Source organism: Diabrotica undecimpunctata, chromosome 4 (assembly GCF_040954645.1).
Source record: "Diabrotica undecimpunctata isolate CICGRU chromosome 4, icDiaUnde3, whole genome shotgun sequence".
Lineage (NCBI taxonomy): Eukaryota > Metazoa > Arthropoda > Insecta > Coleoptera > Chrysomelidae > Diabrotica > Diabrotica undecimpunctata.
Window position 1 is genome coordinate 69,082,233 of NC_092806.1, and position 20,659 is coordinate 69,102,891.

Consider the following 20,659-nt stretch of genomic DNA (forward strand, 5'->3'; position numbering starts at 1 on the left):
AATTGGACACTTATTTAAAAGAAACTGTTTTTCCTCGAATGCGAGCAGACAATGTATCACTCGTGGCTAAAAAAGATCCGCTCATTTGTGCGTTTGGCTCAAGATATTTGAAGATCCATAGAGAACAACACTTTATACCAGTAGCGTCAAGAAAAATGAGGGAATTAGCTAAAATTGTTATCGAACTAAGAAAAAATAGTTCCTCAATCAAAACGCTTTTTGACTCGTTGAAACCAGAATATTACGATTCTTTAGTTTTTGCTACTAAAATAGTTTCAAAATATGATAACGAGAGCAAAACTTTTAAAGCTCCATCATTTGCTAAAAATATTGGCACTACATTAAAACAGTGTTGTGATATAGCACTTATGCTTAATGCGAAAAAGTCTGAGTTTACAGTTAGAAGTGCCAGCGCTAAAGCTGACTTAAAATCTTTAATACAAATAATAGAAGGAAATTGGAAATATGATATTTCCAGTCAAGCTGCAAATGATTTAGACATGAAAAAATGGAACAAAGTGACGTTAATACCACTAGCAAGTGACCTTAAGCTATTGAAAAACTATCTCGTGCGAAGGGCAAATGAATCTTGTGATAAATTACAGAAAAATAATAATGATATTAATTCTTACGTGTTTCTGTTAGAAACTATATATTGCCGTCTTATCTTATTAAATAGAAGGCGCCCTGGTGAATTAGAAAGAATGACCATACAGAGTTACATTAGCGCTAAAGATAATCAATGTTATGAAGAATTTTCTGAAGCAATTTCAGAAACCGAAAGAATTTTAATGAAAAGTTTTAGAAGAATAGTAATAAAAGGTAAAAGGGGACGTGGTGTACCCGTCCTAGTAAGTAAGGATGTACAAAAACACTTAGAAATGATTACAAAATGTAGAGATTTACTTTTAAAAACACCTAGTATTTACCTTTTTGTTAATCCAAAATTTGATAAACCAATTCGAGGGTATGAAGTAATGTCAAAATATGCTAAATTATGCGGAGCTAAAAATCCTAGTGCTCTTACATGTACAAGGCTGAGAAAACATCTAGCAACGCTAACCCAGTTGTTTACCATGTCGGAAAATGACATGGAGCAACTGGCTTCATTTATGGGGCACACATTAGGAATTCATCGATCTTCATATAGACTCCCCGATGACATTTATCAAACTGTAAAGATCTCTAAGTTGCTCCTGTTAATGGAGAAAGGTAAAGCAGGTCAATTCAAGGGGAAAAGTTTAGAAGAAATAGAGATAAATTTGGAAGAAGACATTATGGAAGATGATGATGGACATAATAACGAGGTATTTGGGGAACAAAAAAATGAAACCAATGATGTTATTGAATCAAAAGGTTCAGAAAGTTGTAATAATGAAAAAAAGGGAATATTGGATATGAAGGCAAAAAATAAAAAAAGGGTTTTAGTTCCGTGGACAGAAAATCAGAAGAAAGTAGTTAAAATGTATTTTAAAACCCACATTAAACAAAAGAGGCCCCCCAAAAAATCGGAATGTGAAGATCTGATTTTAAAAAATCCTGATATATTAAAAAATAAAAATTGGCTCAAAATTAAGGTCTTCGTTCAAAATGAATATAAAAAGTGTTAAATGTCCAAGTTTTTTTAGAAATTCAGTTTTTGCAATATATTCTGAGCTTTCGTTAAGTATTTTTATTTGTGTTTATATATTCAGTTTTGTTCATATTTTTATTATTTGTTTTTAAATATAAATAATGATTAAAATTAAATATTTATAACGAACATATATACATGTTTTTTTTCGTTAGCCCTTGTTAAAAATTTACAAATGATTATCAATAATATATATATAGCCCTTAAATAATCAGATTCGTTTACAATATAACAAATACATTACATTTGAATTCATTTTTCGTTTTCACCATCACTTTTATTGTGAACAAAAACCTGTCTACTTTGATTCAGATTTTTTGTTAAAATATATATATTATATTACTTTAAATATTAAAGAAAGATTGGAAGACTATTAAGTAGTTTTCGAATCATTATTCCAGAGGAGGACTAAACCACCGTAATATAAAAATAGGAAGAACTAAGGTCGGTAAACTATAATTTGAATATACGTAACGAAATATACGCCGACGCTGGCGACACAAAAAGTAATGTGGCGATCATATTGAACTAAAGTATTCAAACGTACAAAAACATGCAATAACTCATCCATCTGAAATTTTGCTCAATGGTTTAGAATGACGTTTAGACTTCTTTTATAATGATTGCGATAAGTCCTCCGTATACGGAGGACCTACCACAGTGGAGGACCTATTATATGTAAATTTCCTATATAAGGAGGAGCTATCCACTGGTGCGTATATATATATATATATATATATATATATATATATATATATATATATATATATATATATAATATATAATTTTGTGCAGGAAACAAAAAACATCTTATACGCTGCTAAAAAAAAACCCTCTACTGTAATACTTTTAATAACAAATATATTAATTATTACAATAATAAGCCCCGTGACCCCAAACCTTATTACGAGAGAGTCCGATTATAGCTCCAGACTGAACATTCAATTCCCAACAGTATTTCAAACGAATACCAATAACTATCTACCTTGGACTATCGAACAGCCCGAAGTGATTACAGCGTTAAGTACATATAATAAACATGAAACTAGTCCTATTATTTTTAAAGTTAAACTAAATTCAATCCTAGATCAACAATACAATGAGTGGACTTTTAGTGAGTGAAAATTTATACAGATGTATCCAAAGGTGAACTTGGCGTTGGAGTAGCAGTGGTAACCCCAAATGACACTTTTCAATTTAAACTTCCTCTAAATTCCAGCATCTATACTGCAAAACTATTTGGTTTGCTCAAAGCCATCAAGAAAGCAAATATTAAAAACATCCCTTGTTGTCTAGTCCTTTCTGACTCTCTCAGCGCAGTCAAAGCTATGCAAAATGTATACCCTAAACACCCCATTGAGAAAATTGTCAGGGCCGAATTAATGAAAGCTCAAGAAAATTTCAGAAGAGTCCACTTCTTATGGATACCATCTCATATAGGCATAGAAGGGAATGAAGAAGCAGATACTAGTGCGCGTAACGCTATCACCAGTGACGCATCAGAAACATAGTGTCGGAGTATCGCAAGCGATCTAAAAGTTTATTTCAAAAATAAGGTGTTAAGTGCGTGGAATCGGGAGTGGAATGACTCTAGTTCGAAACTCAGAACCATCAAAAGTGATATTTTTTCATGGAAGTCCACAGCCAGAAGCAGAAGATGCCAAACTATTATTACACGTCTACGACTTGGACACTGTAGGTATACTCATGCCTATCTCTTCTCAAATAGTGAACCTCCAAATTGCGAAACATGCAATACAGTAGACAGTATAAAGCACTTCTTGATAGACTGTCCTAAATATGTAAATCAAAGACAGTCTTAAAATTTGCCAAATAACCTGAAAGCACTCCTTAACAAAAGTTTAGTTCCGAACAATTTATTAGGTTACTTAAAATGTATAAATATGTTACACAAAATTTAACTTAATTAATTGTTACAAATGTTCAATTGTTCACAAATTGTAATTAATTGTTACAATGATTGATTGTTACAAATGTTAAATTTAATATTATTACAAATGTTACAGGAATGTCGCTAATAACCTTTGGGTGGATGCGACTTTGTTTCTTAAAATAAAACAAAATACTGCTGCTAAATAGAAATTTGATTGAAAATATTATAAAATTGTAAAGAGAATAGTAAACACAGCAATTTTGTTGATTCATATAAACCTTCGCGCTAGTTGACAGTACCGCCTACTGAACCCCTCTTTTTTGTTTTTGGACAGTGTTTTTTCATCAGCTTCTCCTTGAGCCTACTTTTTAGCGTGTGACATAAAAAATGTCAAAGTTCTTATAAATGTTTATAAGCTAAAATTTCAGCCCTTTTTAAACTGTTTTTTAATAACAAATTCAATAATTTTTTTTATAATATACCTCAACAATAAAGCCGCAAATAATCAATTGTGATTTACAAAATATCTCTAGAGTAACTGTTTGGGCAAGTATAGTTGTTTTAATAATCGCTCTTCGGGATAAACAAATTGAATAACTTATAAATAAACTGAAAACTTTATTTTCAAAACTTTCAAACTATTTGGTCGATCTGTTTGAAATTTGGCACACTTTAATAACTTATTAACAGCGATAATGTTGGGTAGTTATATTGCAAAAAACAAAAGTTATTAACATTTATAAATTACTATATAAAAAAAGAGTTTTTTGCAATTATCTGTCAATTGTTTATGTATTTTAATTTGGAAAGTTTCAAAGGTAAAAAGGTTTTGTGATCTACTTTTTTATTTAACTATTTACCTGTATAAAAACGTTTTATTGGCGAAAAATATTTTTTTTTGTCGGATTTTTTCACGGATTTTTACACCTCGTATAGCTTTTAGAACCTTCAAATATCTGTATAAGATTTTTTCAGCTTTTTTCTTTCTTGATAGGGGTACTAGTTTTCGGTATACAATCTACTCTAGTAATTCGAGTAAATATACTCCTTAGAAATTAGAATAACCGATACATAATGAGTAAAAAAAATATAAGAAAATATTAAATATCCGAAAAAAAATACATCCCAATCTCTTTCATATAAAGACAACAAAATATTAACAAATCAACAACTAACAGATATTAGGAAATAATTTGAGTGTAATTAACTATATAATATAAAATATACTGAAGAAAAAGAGAAGAAAGTCATCTACAGTAAAGGGGTATACTGAATACTGAAAAGGAAGTAATGGACACTAGAAATTAATCAGAATTGCAGAAATTAATCATTTAGATGATTCAAATGTACGAAATGTAAAAAGCAAATATTAAGGAATCAAATTCCTAGCTTAATGGGTAAAGTCAGAATAAGATTATTATATCTATTAAGTTCAGACACATTAGCACTACAATATATATTATATATTTCAAATAAAAACAATTAAATATCCAATTTAAAGTCGGTATAATATTATTGTATAAGAATCTAGCTTTCGATATAGTAAAAACTGCCAAAGGGAAAAGAAAAATTAAGGCAAGCAAAAGAGATAATGAATCTCAAAGCAGAATATTGAAACGCAAGGAATAAAATAAAAAAAGAAAATAATATGTAATTAAGTTTTGAGTAAGCTAAATACAAAATGAACAACTGAAAAATTTACGAAAATTAAATTCAATTTTAACAACATTACGAAGAACCACTACCAGTAAGAAACGTGACCATAAGGGAAATATATTTAAATAAAACTAAAATTAAATAAATATAAAAAGTGATAAAACAGAATCCAAAATAAAATAACCCTTTTTTAATTTTTATTTTTAATTTTTAAGTTTGATTTCTTTCTGTGGAGCAAAATTAAAAAAAGCTATTATGCCTAATATTTAAAACTTTTATTGAACTTACTTTCAACTGTAAATGGTCTACCGTTGCCAGCATTTTGAATGTTTCCCCGATTTTCCGGTTGATTTTCATCAGGGTGGTAAGCGTGATTATCCATGTTTACCAAAAATACAACTCTTGTCACTAGCTACAGCGCGATAATATACTTCTCGCGCGAGGACATACCTCATATCTGACAGAGAAATAACAACTATGTATGTTCATGCCCATCAAGTGTCATTTCGTACTGAGAATTTACCTCTTTATACAATAAATTGGAGTAAACACAAACTACAGATCGATTGACATTCGTTTATTGATTAGATAACTTAACTTTTAAGTACTTACCGGCTACATGTAATATCAATAATGTAAATTTAGTTACTCCTTAGAAGGATGTGCTTCCTTTAAGGGGTAAGGTCAAGTCCGAATATAGCAATACAGAGTGTATCATTGCTAGTGAAGGCAGTAGGTATAAATTATTGTTTAAATATTTAATATTAGTAATACGTAAATCAATTAGAAAATACGTACACGCAAGTAATAATTAATGATGTCGACAGACAAAAACCATTTAGTGACGTAGAAATATAGGAAATATTTGATATTAATTGTATATTAAACAATAATCGTTATGAGAGAATAGGAACATCGTCTGAAAGTTAGATCATCATTTTAACTATTTGAATTTGTAACGTTATAAACGTTTGTTATTTTCTTCAAATAATTATTTTATACCAATTTCTGTTAATTTTATTCATTTGTTAATTTTCTGTTTTGTTTTACAATATTTATTCTAAAAATAGATGGCGCTCAATTTTCTATTAACTAAATATTCTGTCTAAACTTTATTCTTTCAAAAATAATTCATCCACGATTTTATCCCTTATGCCTTTTTGTGTACTGAAAATTTCATATAAGATAAGCAGAAAAAAAAATTTAGAGTTGAACCAGAGTGCGTTTTTTTTTGCAAATCGAATTTTTCATATTACAAACAATTTCTTTGGTTTCACAATTTTATCCCTTATACGATTTTATCCTTTAAAAAAGTTTAAAAAAAAGGCATAACATTTTCATCGGGAAAAAAGGAAAATTATACTTGGAAAAGTTGCAAAGATTTTTCAGCATCGGTTTGCGATTTTATTGCTCATGCCGTTAAAACTATACTAACAGTGTCAGTTTAACACAGTCTGTCGCCCGGTGCTGATACGGATGCCAAGCTCAGGCTCAAAAATATTTCTTAACTTTATTTCAATTCAACAAAACATATTTTGAAAACAAGTTTATTAAAATAAGGAAAACAATTACAACATTTTTGGGTTTCAAACTTAAATGAATACTAAAAAAATACAAGAAAAAAATTAAGGGCGAACTTCAAAAAGTAAAATAAAAATGTACCTAATAACATTCATACATTTCCATTATGGAAAAAAAGTGGAAGATATTAAGTTATTTTCGTATAAAACCTGAACCAATTTCTAAAGGAGTGTCTACTTTTAATTGAGGAAGAGACGTTAACAAATGCTTTAAATGAACACATTCTTGGGGAAAATACTCATCCAAATTCTCCTTGTATTTTTGTTGTAATTCGGTTGCTGATCTGAAAATATCTTTTTCTTCCGTAGTTTTAAGTTTAACCAAATATTCAAATGCTCTTGAACAATATTTATAACTATCAGATCAGCGAATAATCTCCGACTTAAGATTGTCTATTATAAAAACGTAACATTCTGTTGGCAATTTTTTTTGGCTTAAACTTACATCCGAATTCTTTTTTCCTAATTGCAATTTGTTTTGATAATCCTCTTCTCAGCATTATTTTCGTTCCCTGTTAACAACATTCCTAAGGGCCTCGTAGTGATTAAAACGATCAAGTAAGAAATTAAAGTAATCTGCTAAAGATAATAACAGATGAGCTGTTGTGCTTAAATCCATATTTTACTTTTATACTGCTTTATTAACCTCATTAATCCTTGTAAAACGTCAAGCCAGAATGATAAAATTATTCCGTTTTCCAACAAATCAAGTTTTTCCGTTAGAGAAACTGCTTAAACTCTTACATTTTTCTCATTTATATTCGTTGACATTTCAATTAAACATATTTTAATCAAACCGTAATTGCTTTTTAACTTTTTTACGGCATCAAAACGAGAAGACCAACGGGTTGTATTCACACTTTTAGGTAACAGTGTCTGCCCCGACTCAGGCAAATCCTTTATTGCACGAGACAATAACTCGCACCTGTATGTAGATACGGAGAAAAAATTGTAGATAGCTTCTACCAACATAAAAAAGATGTTGCTTCCAAACAACAATCTGCTGCATTTTGGACAACGAAATTTAAAGAGTAAGCAGCACATGGCACAAAGAGAGCTAAATCATTGTAAACTTTAATACGTGCTTGCTAACCAGAATACTTGTCATTCATATTACTGGCATTGTCATAAGACTGGCTTCTACAGTTCTTAATATCTAAATATCTTTTTCAAGACTTGTGAGCTATGCCCAGTGTTTTTATAAAATCCCACAAATCTTTCCAAGGGATTCCCTTTATTGTTACAATCTCAAAATTATTGTAAGTTGGCCATGGTGTGTTATGACAGCTGTTAAATTTACACTTATAGAATAGTATTTGTTTGCCTTTATTTGTCTAACAATTTCATCAATGAATCGATTGGACAAAATATTTAGTAATTCGTTACATATATCTCTTGATAGATATGACGTTGTGCCCTTACCTAAATTTGCTCGTTTATTAATATGATCTTTTAAAAGTGGATCATATATTAACAATAGTTCCAGTAAACCTAAGTAGTTTCCATTCCGTTTTTCTTTTATGAGTACCTCTAAATTCCAATTCCCTGGTAGCCAGAAACTTTATTACACCTATAATTCTTTCTAATTCTTTAGCCCAATATTCTTTCGCAGTGCTAATTTTCTTTTCGAGTTCTACATCAACTTTTCCTTGCTTTAATAAGTGAGTTGTATAAATTTTCAGATTATCTATATGATGATTGGATCTTTCATGTTCGTCAAATATTTCCTTAGTTTTATTGCATAATGAAAATCCTGTTTTAAATTGGTTCTTTTTTTTTTCAACTAAGACACAATAAAGATAAAATATATTGCCAGTGCTCTCGGAGTAAATTGTCCAATCGCGGCGAACCACTTCTACATTAACCAGTTTTTTATAAAATATTTGCTCACTGGCATACCTGTTTTGTTTGCCGAAATTTCTTTTTGACATTGAAAAGTCCATATCTGCAAGATTCTGATCGATCTATTTTTCTAGAATCATTTCTGCATAAATATGGTAATCTTGCCAAAGTGTCTGTAAGTCTGTAAGTCTGTAAGTGGATCTTTAAAGTTAAAATTTAAAGGTACGCTTCGCGCGTACCGCCCTGGAACCTTCAACCGCCCGATGCTACAGCCCTGAAAAGACCCCTGGTTAAACCGGCGCGGTATACTTAGCATCGTATAGATAGAATAAATACTTTGTCTCATCGGCATAAGGATTCGACAAGCCTATGTCGGAGGCATAATTCATACATTTGTTAAAAATCTGAGTGAATTTCCACGATTTTCTCCCTTATGCCACATTGCATAAGCTTATCTGAATATATATATATATATATATATATATATATATTTATTTTACATATATATATATATATATATATATATATATATATATATATATATATATATATATATATATATATATATATACTAAGGTACACTCGAAGAGTGGTGGGTTTTTCGTCAAAGTGGAGAAATAAAAGACAAAGAAGGTGGCTACTTCATCTATTTATTGAAGACGTTTCGCTTTCTGCTCAGAAAGCATCATCAGTTCATCTAAAAAGAACAATATGAAACCAAACATCCATAGAGAAGTTACAACAAAAGTGTGTTACCTTACAAAGACATGTAGCAGTCAATGATGTTAAAAATATGAAAAAGCTTACGAAACTGGACATTCAGAGTTAACGTTGTATAAAACAATTAATTGAAACTAGGTATAGTTTGCAATTTAACAAAATTAGCACAGCAAAAGAACATGTGATAAACATACATGTATATAAAAAAGTTATTATAAAAACTTAAGTAAAAAACATTAAGGTTTATTTTAAGGTGTAAAGAACTAGAAAGATCATAAGAATGCACCTCCAACAAATTTATTTAATAAATTAGATTTTAATTTTAACTTTAGGTAACATTATAAGTTATTTAAGATTAATAGTAATAAAGATAAAATGAAGTTACCAGTCTTTAGCTTACTGAGTCTCGCCGGAAAATGAATTTACAGGTTTAACACCCACGCACACAACGTGAATAGAAGTGGCCTTGAGGTCAAAATGACACAAACAGCAAGGCAAACTATAAACCTCTATATAATAGGGCGGTATATTTAAAGAATGTGATAAATTGGTTGACAACTTGTCGTTAAAAAACCAAACAATGAAAGGAAAAGGTGGTTAAGATCACCATTTACCCTACAGTGATTGATCTGTCAAGAAAGAATGACTAAAATTGAAATTGATTCATAGAATCTTTTTCATTACGGTCCTAAATGTTTGAACCTTTGGACTGTGGAAGTTTGTTCTTTGTTGACAGATCAATCACTGTAGGGTAAATGGTGATCTTAACCACCTTTTCCTTTCATTGTTATCACATTCTTTAAATATACCGCCCTATTATATAGAAGTTGGTAGTTTGCCTTGCTGTTTGTGTCATTTTGACCTCAAGGCCACTTCTATTCACGTTGTGTGCGTGGGTGTTAAACCTGTAAATTCATTTTCCGGCGAGACTCAGTAAGCTAAAGACTGGTAACTTCATTTTATCTTTATTACTATTAATCTTAAATAACTTATAATGTTACCTAAAGTTAAAATTAAAATCTAATTTATTAAATAAATTTGTTGGAGGTGCATTCTTATGATCTTTCTAGTTCTTTACACTTTAAAATAAACCTTAATGTTTTTTACTTAAGTTTTTATAATAACTTTTTTATATACATGTATGTTTATCACATGTTCTTTTGCTGTGCTAATTTTGTTAAATTGCAAACTATACCTAGTTTCAATTAATTGTTTTATACAACGTTAACTCTGAATGTCCAGTTTCGTAAGCTTTTTCATATTTTTAACATCATTGACTGCTACATGTCTTTGTAAGGTAACACACTTTTGTTGTAACTTCTCTATGGATGTTTGGTTTCATATTGTTCTTTTTAGATGAACTGATGATGCTTTCTGAGCAGAAAGCGAAACGTCTTCAATAAATAGATGAAGTAGCCACCTTCTTTGTCTTTTATTTCTCCACTTTGACCGAAAAACCCACCACTCTTCGAGTGTACCTTAGTATATATATATATATATATATATATATATATATATATATATATATATATATATATATATATATATATATATATATATATATATATATATATATATATATATATATATAACTGTTTTGGATGGGTTGGAGTCAATAATAGGGCTATTGGTTAACTATTTTTTTATTCTCGAGCTTTCAATTGTGTTTACAATTATTATCAAGAGCTAAAAAAGACAAAATACTTACAAGGTTGAACTAAAAAGAAAAAACAATTTTTGTTAACTTACCAAATAAAAATTAGTTTGGTAAGTAAAAATCACTGCTTACATGTTCAAAATATTAATTATAAAAATGTTTTGATCTAACAAATGTTTCTCCGAAAATTTCTATAATTTTGAAAACATTTTTTTTTTTTTATTTAATATAAAAATAATTGAATTTATAAATAAGTTCAAATAGCAACCAATTACAAATAGCCTCAATGTCATAAATGCCAACATAAAATTTTTACTTTTGACAATTATATTGCCAAAAGTAAAACTTCGTTTAAACATTCTTTTTTTGTTTAGTAACAAAAAGAAGAAGATTTATTCACCCTTGACAGATGTCTGAAAGAATGTGACAGATATATGGAGAATTAAATATGACATTTTACAAGTTTTATATATAAATCATAAAGAAAGAATATAATTATAAATTTTACTTAAATTTTGAATTTCAGATCTTTTGTTTAAACTCTTATCATTTTTGCTAATACAAACCATTTCCAAAAAAGTCCTTTTAAATTTATTACTTTCACTACATAAAATTTTAATGTTATCAAAATCCATAATATGGTCTTTATCGATTATATGTTCTGCCAAAGCACAAGATGGTTTTTTAATTCTGCAATCACTTTTGTGAGAAATAATGCGATTTGAAAGATTTCTTCCGGTCTCACCAACATATTCAGCCTCACACTGAGTACAACTAATGCTGTATACTAAATTCGTTTTTTCAAATTTGTCTATAGGATATTTAGTTTTAGAATATAAAGATGAAATAGTTTTGATGTTCTTTGTTGTATTATATATTAAACATCAAAACTATTTCATCTTTATATTCTAAAACTAAATATCCTATAGACAAATTTGAAAAAACGAATTTAGTATACAGCATTAGTTGTACTCAGTGTGAGGCTGAATATGTTGGTGAGACCGGAAGAAATCTTTCAAATCGCATTATTTCTCACAAAAGTGATTGCAGAATTAAAAAACCATCTTGTGCTTTGGCAGAACATGTAATCGATAAAGACCATATTATGGATTTTGATAACATTAAAATTTTATGTAGTGAAAGTAATAAATTTAAAAGGACTTTTTTGGAAATGGTTTGTATTAGCAAAAATGATAAGAGTTTAAACAAAAGATCTGAAATTCAAAATTTAAGTAAAATTTATAATTATATTCTTTCTTTATGATTTATATATAAAACTTGTAAAATGTCATATTTAATTCTCCATATATCTGTCACATTCTTTCAGACATCTGTCAAGGGTGAATAAATCTTCTTCTTTTTGTTACTAAACAAAAAAAGAATGTTTAAACGAAGTTTTACTTTTGGCAATATAATTGTCAAAAGTAAAAATTTTATGTTGGCATTTATGACATTGAGGCTATTTGTAATTGGTTGCTATTTGAACTTATTTATAAATTCAATTATTTTTATATTAAATAAAAAAAAATGTTTTCAAAATTATAGAAATTTTCGGAGAAACATTTGTTAGATCAAAACATTTTTATAATTAATATTTTGAACATGTAAGCAGTGATTTTTACTTACCAAACTAATTTTTATTTGGTAAGTTAACAAAAATTGTTTTTTCTTTTTAGTTCAACCTTGTAAGTATTTTGTCTTTTTTAGCTCTTGATAATAATTGTAAACACAATTGAAAGCTCGAGAATAAAAAAATAGTTAACCAATAGCCCTATTATTGACTCCAACCCATCCAAAACAGTTATATATTTGTTCCAAACGAGTCACAAGTACTTCTTTTTTCTTATTCTTGTAGAAAAATATGGGTTTTTTCGATGACATCCGAAACGATTATGGGCAATCTACAGTCAGAATTCTGAAGGATTGGACTAGAATTACCATCAAACTTGCTGCTTTACACAATCAGAAGACTTTTTTGTTGAAGTGTAGATCTAATGGATGTTTCCCTGGACATGTTACAAATGGCCTAGTTAATGTAAATTCCCTTTTACATCATCGGACTGGGAATATTCACCATGATGCTTGGAAATTATGTGACAGGTTTGGAAGAAATATTATTAATTTAGAAATTAAAATCGCTTTTGCTGATATAAACTTTTTTGAAAGAAAATTACATGAGTTACGTACCAAGGCCTACAATATCTTAAATTTCCACACATTTAATGAATTTAATCGTAGACAAAGAATTAAATACAACACAGAATTTCATAAAATCAAAAAAATACAAATTAATAAGTTCAATAAATTAAAAATAGAAGCTTTTGATAAGATAAAATTTCAAGAAAAATGGTTTAAAAATCTAACATCTATTCATTTTCCTTTTGAAATTAAAAAATTTTTAGCATTAGGACCTAAATTTTCTTTATGTCCTTCCAAATCTGATATTAGAGTTCCTAATTTACTTTCTGATATTGAATCAATAATCAGACCACTTAATGATAGTCAAAAGGATGTTGTTAGATCTAAATGTACAAACGTTATTACAAACTTTTTGCATAAAGAAGTCAAAGATCATTTTTTAAATAAATACTATATGCAAACTAAACTTTTTCTTAAAAACCATCCTGAAATTTATATTGTTAAAAGCGATAAAGGTAACGTAACTGTTGTAATGTACAAAGAGGATTATCTACAAAAAACTGGAGAACTCTTAAATGATACTAAGTATTACACTACACTTAGAAGGAGTCCTGTTTGTACTTTGCAACAAAAAGCAAATTGTCTAGTATCTAAATTAAACATAAAGAAATTTATTGATAATAAAAAAGCAAAAGAGCTCAAAATTTATAATTCTATTGCTCCACGGTTCTATGCTCTGCCAAAAATACATAAACCAACTTTATCTATGAGACCAATTGTTTCATCTTTATGCCCTCCTAATGGACCAATAGCACAGCTCCTCACTGACATCTTAACTAATGCTTATAATTTAAACAACAATTTTTACATTAAAGATTCATTTGATTTTAGTTCCTTCATTAATAATTTCCAATTACCACAAAATTATGTTTTAGTTAGTTTTGATGTAACATCTCTTTTTACTAATTTGCCTTTAGATTTAATCATAAGTAGTGTTGAAAAACATTGGAATGAGATTTCACAACACACTAATATTGACTTATTGCATTTCAAAACACTTATCAACTTTGTTTTTGATTCTAATATTTTTATATTTAATGGTGTATTTTATAAACAAATTTTTGGTAGTCCTATGGGATCTAGTCTTTCACCCATTCTAAGTAGCTATGTCATGGATGATGTTATCAGTGATTGTATCAGTAATTGCACTTTTTTCATTCCTTTTATTAAGAGATATGTAGATGATTTAGTTTTGGCACTTCCTAAACACAAAATTCATGAAACAGTCAACATTTTCAACAGTCATAATCAGCATATACAATTCACAGTTGAGGAAGAGGTAGATAATTCTCTACCATTCCTTGACATGAGAATTGTAAGAAATACAGACAATATGTTGAAAACCAGATGGTTCAGAAAACCCATATGTAGTAATAGATTTATAAGCTATTACTCTCACCATCCAAATAAGATGAAAATGAACCTTATATCAGGATTAAAAGAACGTGTTTTAAAACTTTCTCATCCAGATTATCTACAGGAAGATCTTCAGTTATTAAAAAATATTCTAATTGAAAACTCTTATCCTCCAGATATGCTACATAGGATGCTTTTTTCTAATATTGGTAATATAAATAATTTAACACCATTTTTTGCTCAATCTCAAAACATTGTATCTAACAATCAGAACATCTATTATCATTCACTACCTTTTATACCATCATTAACACCTAAATTAATACAAACACTAAAGGTTATTGACAATATAAAAATAGCAACAAAGAACATCAAAACTATTTCATCTTTATATTCTAAAACTAAATATCCTATAGACAAATTTGAAAAAACGAATTTAGTATACAGCATTAGTTGTACTCAGTGTGAGGCTGAATATGTTGGTGAGACCGGAAGAAATCTTTCAAATCGCATTATTTCTCACAAAAGTGATTGCAGAATTAAAAAACCATCTTGTGCTTTGGCAGAACATGTAATCGATAAAGACCATATTATGGATTTTGATAACATTAAAATTTTATGTAGTGAAAGTAATAAATTTAAAAGGACTTTTTTGGAAATGGTTTGTATTAGCAAAAATGATAAGAGTTTAAACAAAAGATCTGAAATTCAAAATTTAAGTAAAATTTATAATTATATTCTTTCTTTATGATTTATATATAAAACTTGTAAAATGTCATATTTAATTCTCCATATATCTGTCACATTCTTTCAGACATCTGTCAAGGGTGAATAAATCTTCTTCTTTTTGTTACTAAACAAAAAAAGAATGTTTAAACGAAGTTTTACTTTTGGCAATATAATTGTCAAAAGTAAAAATTTTATGTTGGCATTTATGACATTGAGGCTATTTGTAATTGGTTGCTATTTGAACTTATTTATAAATTCAATTATTTTTATATTAAATAAAAAAAAAATGTTTTCAAAATTATAGAAATTTTCGGAGAAACATTTGTTAGATCAAAACATTTTTATAATTAATATTTTGAACATGTAAGCAGTGATTTTTACTTACCAAACTAATTTTTATTTGGTAAGTTAACAAAAATTGTTTTTTCTTTTTAGTTCAACCTTGTAAGTATTTTGTCTTTTTTAGCTCTTGATAATAATTGTAAACACAATTGAAAGCTCGAGAATAAAAAAATAGTTAACCAATAGCCCTATTATTGACTCCAACCCATCCAAAACAGTTATATATTTGTTCCAAACGAGTCACAAGTACTTCTTTTTTCTTATATATATATATATATATATATATATATATATATATATATATATATTTTTCAAATTATTTTTTCGACCGTACTGTTTTAAATATTGATTTAGAGTATCAGCAATCGGTCAGGAAATAAAACTCTATTTGTTCAGTCTCAATATTTCGTCACGATTTTGTGACTTCTTCAGGAGAAAACTGTAAATTTATTAGAATAATTAATGATTATATGTAAACAAAATGAATATTTTAATACTTACAACTATAAGAATGAATGAACTAAATTCTTATAGTTGTAAGTATTAAAATATTCATTTTGTTTACATATAATCATTAATTATTCTAATAAATTTACAGTTTTCTCCTGAAGAAGTCACAAAATCGTGACGAAATATTGAGACTGAACAAATAGAGTTTTATTTCCTGACCGATTGCTGATACTCTAAATCAATATATAAATATATATATATATATATATATATATATATATATATATATATATATATATATATATGATTAATTGTTGCCGTTTAAGTCGCAGGGCATATCAAAGTCGGCATTGCTCCAAAGACTTTTTTAAGTCATGCTACCTGCTATAATTAACATCATTATTATCATCATATAATATCAACATTAACATTAACATAACAAGCAACCATCAAATTGAAGTAATTTTTTTCAGAATTCGTCTGTTATTTCAACCGCCCCATAATTATTAATAGACAATTGTAGACGTGATTTATTTATTGACTTGAAATACGTCAAACCTTTTTTTTTGTTGCTTACATTTTACAAACGAATTCTTTCAGGGTATTAAATATTGCCCTGTAACACAAAAATATTTTATGGAACATTTACAGCAAATGTTATTTTTTTAATCAAATAAAAGGCAGATATCGAGCACAGTTTTTATTAAATCTGGCCCAAGTACTTTTGCTCCTAGAGCATCTTCAGGTGCATCTGAAATAAGCCAAGAAACGTTTTTTCAACTGAAGAAAAATTAATTAACTTAGAAAAAACTCGAGGGTAATAGTTGATAAAATTTTTTTATTTAATATAACGTTTTAGACCTACTTCGTCAAAATTAGGCCATCCAACAATATGGAGAATGTCATAAACATTAAATGATACATTAACACAACACGACACAAAGGACAAACAGTTTAAAAAGTATTAAAAATCGACTAAGCTACATATTGGGTGGCATTAGGAGAGAGAATGGCTCCTGGTCTTAACGGAAATGTTAAAGTGACATCTTACATATGACAACTTGGATGTGCAGTCACAGTGTTGGTGATATGACCTGCACATTTTAAAATTCTATGAAACTGAGCATTGACCAAAGGTCCAACTGACACTGCTATAGGAAATGAACTGATGAAATATGAAATTATATAGATTATTTTATGAAGATTGCATAATCCAGATCTCACACTCAAACCTGTCAGTTATAATTAGGGTGTTAGTTTGGGGGCAACTGAAGTGGACGTTGAGTATGAGTGTAAGAAATAGACTAAACAATATGTTAAAAAGTGGGTGGTTGACTACAACAAAAAGGTCTACCAAGCACTATCAATACTGTAGAAAAGAAAAAATGGAACTATGAAATTGAAATACTTAGAATTAAAAATCAAAATTGAAATCAGAGTGTATAAATGGGGTATAATCGCAATAGTTCAGTTAAACCCACAGTTAATGGGAGAACCATACAATTAAAATGTCAAAGCATTACTCAAGACCAACTGACCAACAGTGTGATATGTTGAAATATACAACTGTGGATATGGTATTGTTACGATAAATATCCTGGCCTAAAAATAACTGTAAAATATATGATGACTAATGCTAATATGTTTTAGATTTTACGAGAGGCTTCGATTTACCTGAATGACCTTCCAGAATCAGTTCGAACCGATGCGAGGGAAATCCAGTTTGCCTTTACCGTTTCGCCATCGAAGGTTTTAGACTTGTCGAGATAACGGCACTGGTATATAATAACGGAACTCTAATTGAAGGGGCAGTTAATAAAGAAGATTCGCGCTCGCGATATTGTTGTTACGCTCGCCTAAATAAATTATGTGTATTATTCGTTTAAATAAATTGATATAAATTATTGTGCCTTTTAATGAATTAAGATAAGAACAAGACATTATAAATTAAATAGACATTGAAATAAATATCACAACAAATGGTGCCAGAAGTGAGATCGAACATAAATTAGACTTATAATAATAATACAAGTGAATATAAAATAAATTGTGAAAATGACGACGATTTATGAGCTGACAGTGACTAATTTAAGAAGACATCTAGAAGACAGAGAATTAGCTTCTACCGGAAAAAAGGCTGAGTTAGTCCAACGACTAAAGAACGCTTTGCTAGAAGAAGGACTAGATCCAGAGACTTATATATTTGAAGACAAACATGATGCTGTCCTCTCGTCGATCTCGAAAGTTTCTGGTGACATCGCATCATTAGAGAACAAAGTTTCCGGCGACATCGCTTCGTTGGAAGACAAAGTTTCTAACGAGATTTCTTCGCTGGAAAGCAAAGTCTCTGCTAACATCTCTTCAGAAATCTCTAAAGTCACTTCTGAGATGTCTGCCCTGGACGATAGAATATCTTCGTTAAAAAACCAAGTTGCTACCGATATGTTGGCCTTCGAAGAAAAGATATGGAAAGAGATGGAAAAGAAGCTGGAGGAAACAGGGACGGCAGAGAGAAGAAACAATCCAATTACAGTGGAGATAAAAGAAGACGAGACGAAATGTAAGTTGGAGACACGGCCGCAATTTGAAGGAAGTGGAGGTTCTATTCATGTTAAAGTCCCAACTTTCGACGGAAAATCATCATGGAACAACTACATGAAACAGTTCGAATCAGCCGCAAGAGCAAATGAATGGTCTGAAAAAGAAAAGGCGGTAAACCTGACTATCGCTCTTCGAGGAGATGCCTTAGATGTGCTTCAGACCATAGCCGTAGAGGAGACCGATGATTTCGAACAACTGAAGAAGAGGTTAAATATGCGATATGGCCACGAACATTTGGAGCATGTATATCAGTCACAGCTTAAAAATCGTAGACAGAAGAAAGATGAGGCTCTTCAAGAATATGAGGTAGATATTGCCAGATTAGTACGATATGCTTATCCAACAGCTCCCGAAGACATGATGGAAAAATTGGCCGTTCAAACGTTTATTGATGGTCTTCGTGATCATGAAATGCAGAGAACACTACGATTAGCTCGTCACAAGACGCTGGTTGATGTCTTATCCGCCGCCCTCGAATACGAGTCAGCTACGCAGGCCTCTGGTGGGTACAGTAAAGTTAGGACTGTAAAAGAGGAAGGAGATGAAGATAAACTTGACCAGCTCGTTAATATGATGAAAAGCATGACATATAAGAAAACGAAGACCATCAGATGCTGGAATTGTGGCGAAATAGGACACGTACGAAGCTCCTGTAAGCACCCTAGGTACGACGCAAATCAAGAAACTCACCATCAGGAAAACTAGAACGGGTCAGCCTTAGGGGGGCAGCTTCGACCCAGAACTTTTCCAAAGACCCTCTCATACTAATAGCTTCTTTGAAATGTCGGGAAGATAGTGTATATGTAGATGGAGACATAAATGGTAAAAAGCATACGTTGTTGGTGGATACCGGAGCGACCAGAACCATTATACGCCCGACAGTTATAAACAGCCGAAAGAAACTGTTACCAACGAGGTTGCGACTTCGGACCGCTACAGGTGAAAATGCCAACATTCATGGAGAAATCCAGGTACAATTGGGAATTGGAGCAGAAAAATTCGTCCATACTGTTATAGTTGCTGACATCGAAGAGCATGTTATATTAGGAATAGACGTAATGAATATGCATGGATTCCAATTGGATTTTAAGAATAAGGTAATCAAAGTTGGCAACGAGGAGGTATTTCTCCATCCACATAATGACAACACTGTGCAAGCAGCCATTACAGAAGATACAGTCGTGCCTGCGAGAAGCGAAACGATCATAGTAGCGCGGCTACAGGGATTTGTGAACGAAGGGAGACCTGTTATGATGGAGCCTTGGAACCACGACGATGAGGTTGGCCGTGGAATCATAATTGGAAAGGAATTGGTGACTTCGGCTAAGGAAATTCCTGTGAGACTTATCAATGTCAACGACTACCCAGTGACCATAAAGAAAGAGACAAAAGTAGGAACTTGTGTACCTGTGACATCCATAATCCGTCAGGCGACAACATCTGATAATTCCAACGATAAATTCGACCAAATGGTTGCAGTTGCAGGACAGTCTCTAAATCAGATGGAGAAAAGGAAATTAAGGGAATTTCTTCGACAGTACCGTGATATTTTCGTACCGAAAGGAGGAAAGACGGGAAGAACTACCGTTGTTAAGCATAAAATTGATACTGGTAATGCTAAGCCAATTCGTCAAACAGCTCGACGATTACCACAGGCGAAAAGAGAGGAAGCTGAAACGATTGTTCAGGAAATAAAGAAAGACGGGGTGATAGAACCTTCTACGAGCCCATGGGTCTCTCCGGTGGTCCTGGTTAAGAAAAAAGACGGAACGACGAGGTTCTGTATGGATTACCGTTTGCTGAACAACGTTACCAAGAAAGATAGTTATCCTCTGCCTCGGATCGATGACACATTGGACACATTGGCTGGAAGTAAATTGTTTTCTACTTTGGATTTGAAGTCTGGATACTGGCAGGTAGAAATGGACCCAGTAGATAAAGAAAAGACAGCCTTCACCACAGGATCTGGATTGTGGCAATTCAACGTTATGCCATTTGGA

General features: G+C 30.4%; 1 protein-coding gene and 1 long non-coding RNA gene across 3 annotated transcripts in view; one reads left to right on the forward strand and one right to left on the reverse strand.

The window, feature by feature from the left end:
- The window catches only part of Nep5 (M13 family metallopeptidase neprilysin 5), a 144,559-nt gene extending 138,806 nt beyond the window's left edge, over window positions 1–5,753 (reverse strand). For both annotated transcript variants that reach the window (XM_072529685.1, XM_072529684.1), the window contains exon 1: window positions 5,472–5,753. In XM_072529685.1, the coding sequence (XP_072385786.1) occupies window positions 5,472–5,565 (94 nt within the window). In that variant the 5' untranslated portion in view covers window positions 5,566–5,753. The remainder of the gene's footprint in view (window positions 1–5,471) is intronic.
- Window positions 5,754–12,494: 6,741 nt separating this feature from the next.
- On the forward strand, window positions 12,495–13,082 carry LOC140438265 (uncharacterized). The gene is made up of 2 exons (XR_011950472.1): window positions 12,495–12,626; window positions 12,838–13,082. It is a non-coding gene; the product is annotated as an uncharacterized lncRNA (long non-coding RNA).
- The last annotated feature ends 7,577 nt before the right edge of the window (window positions 13,083–20,659 follow it).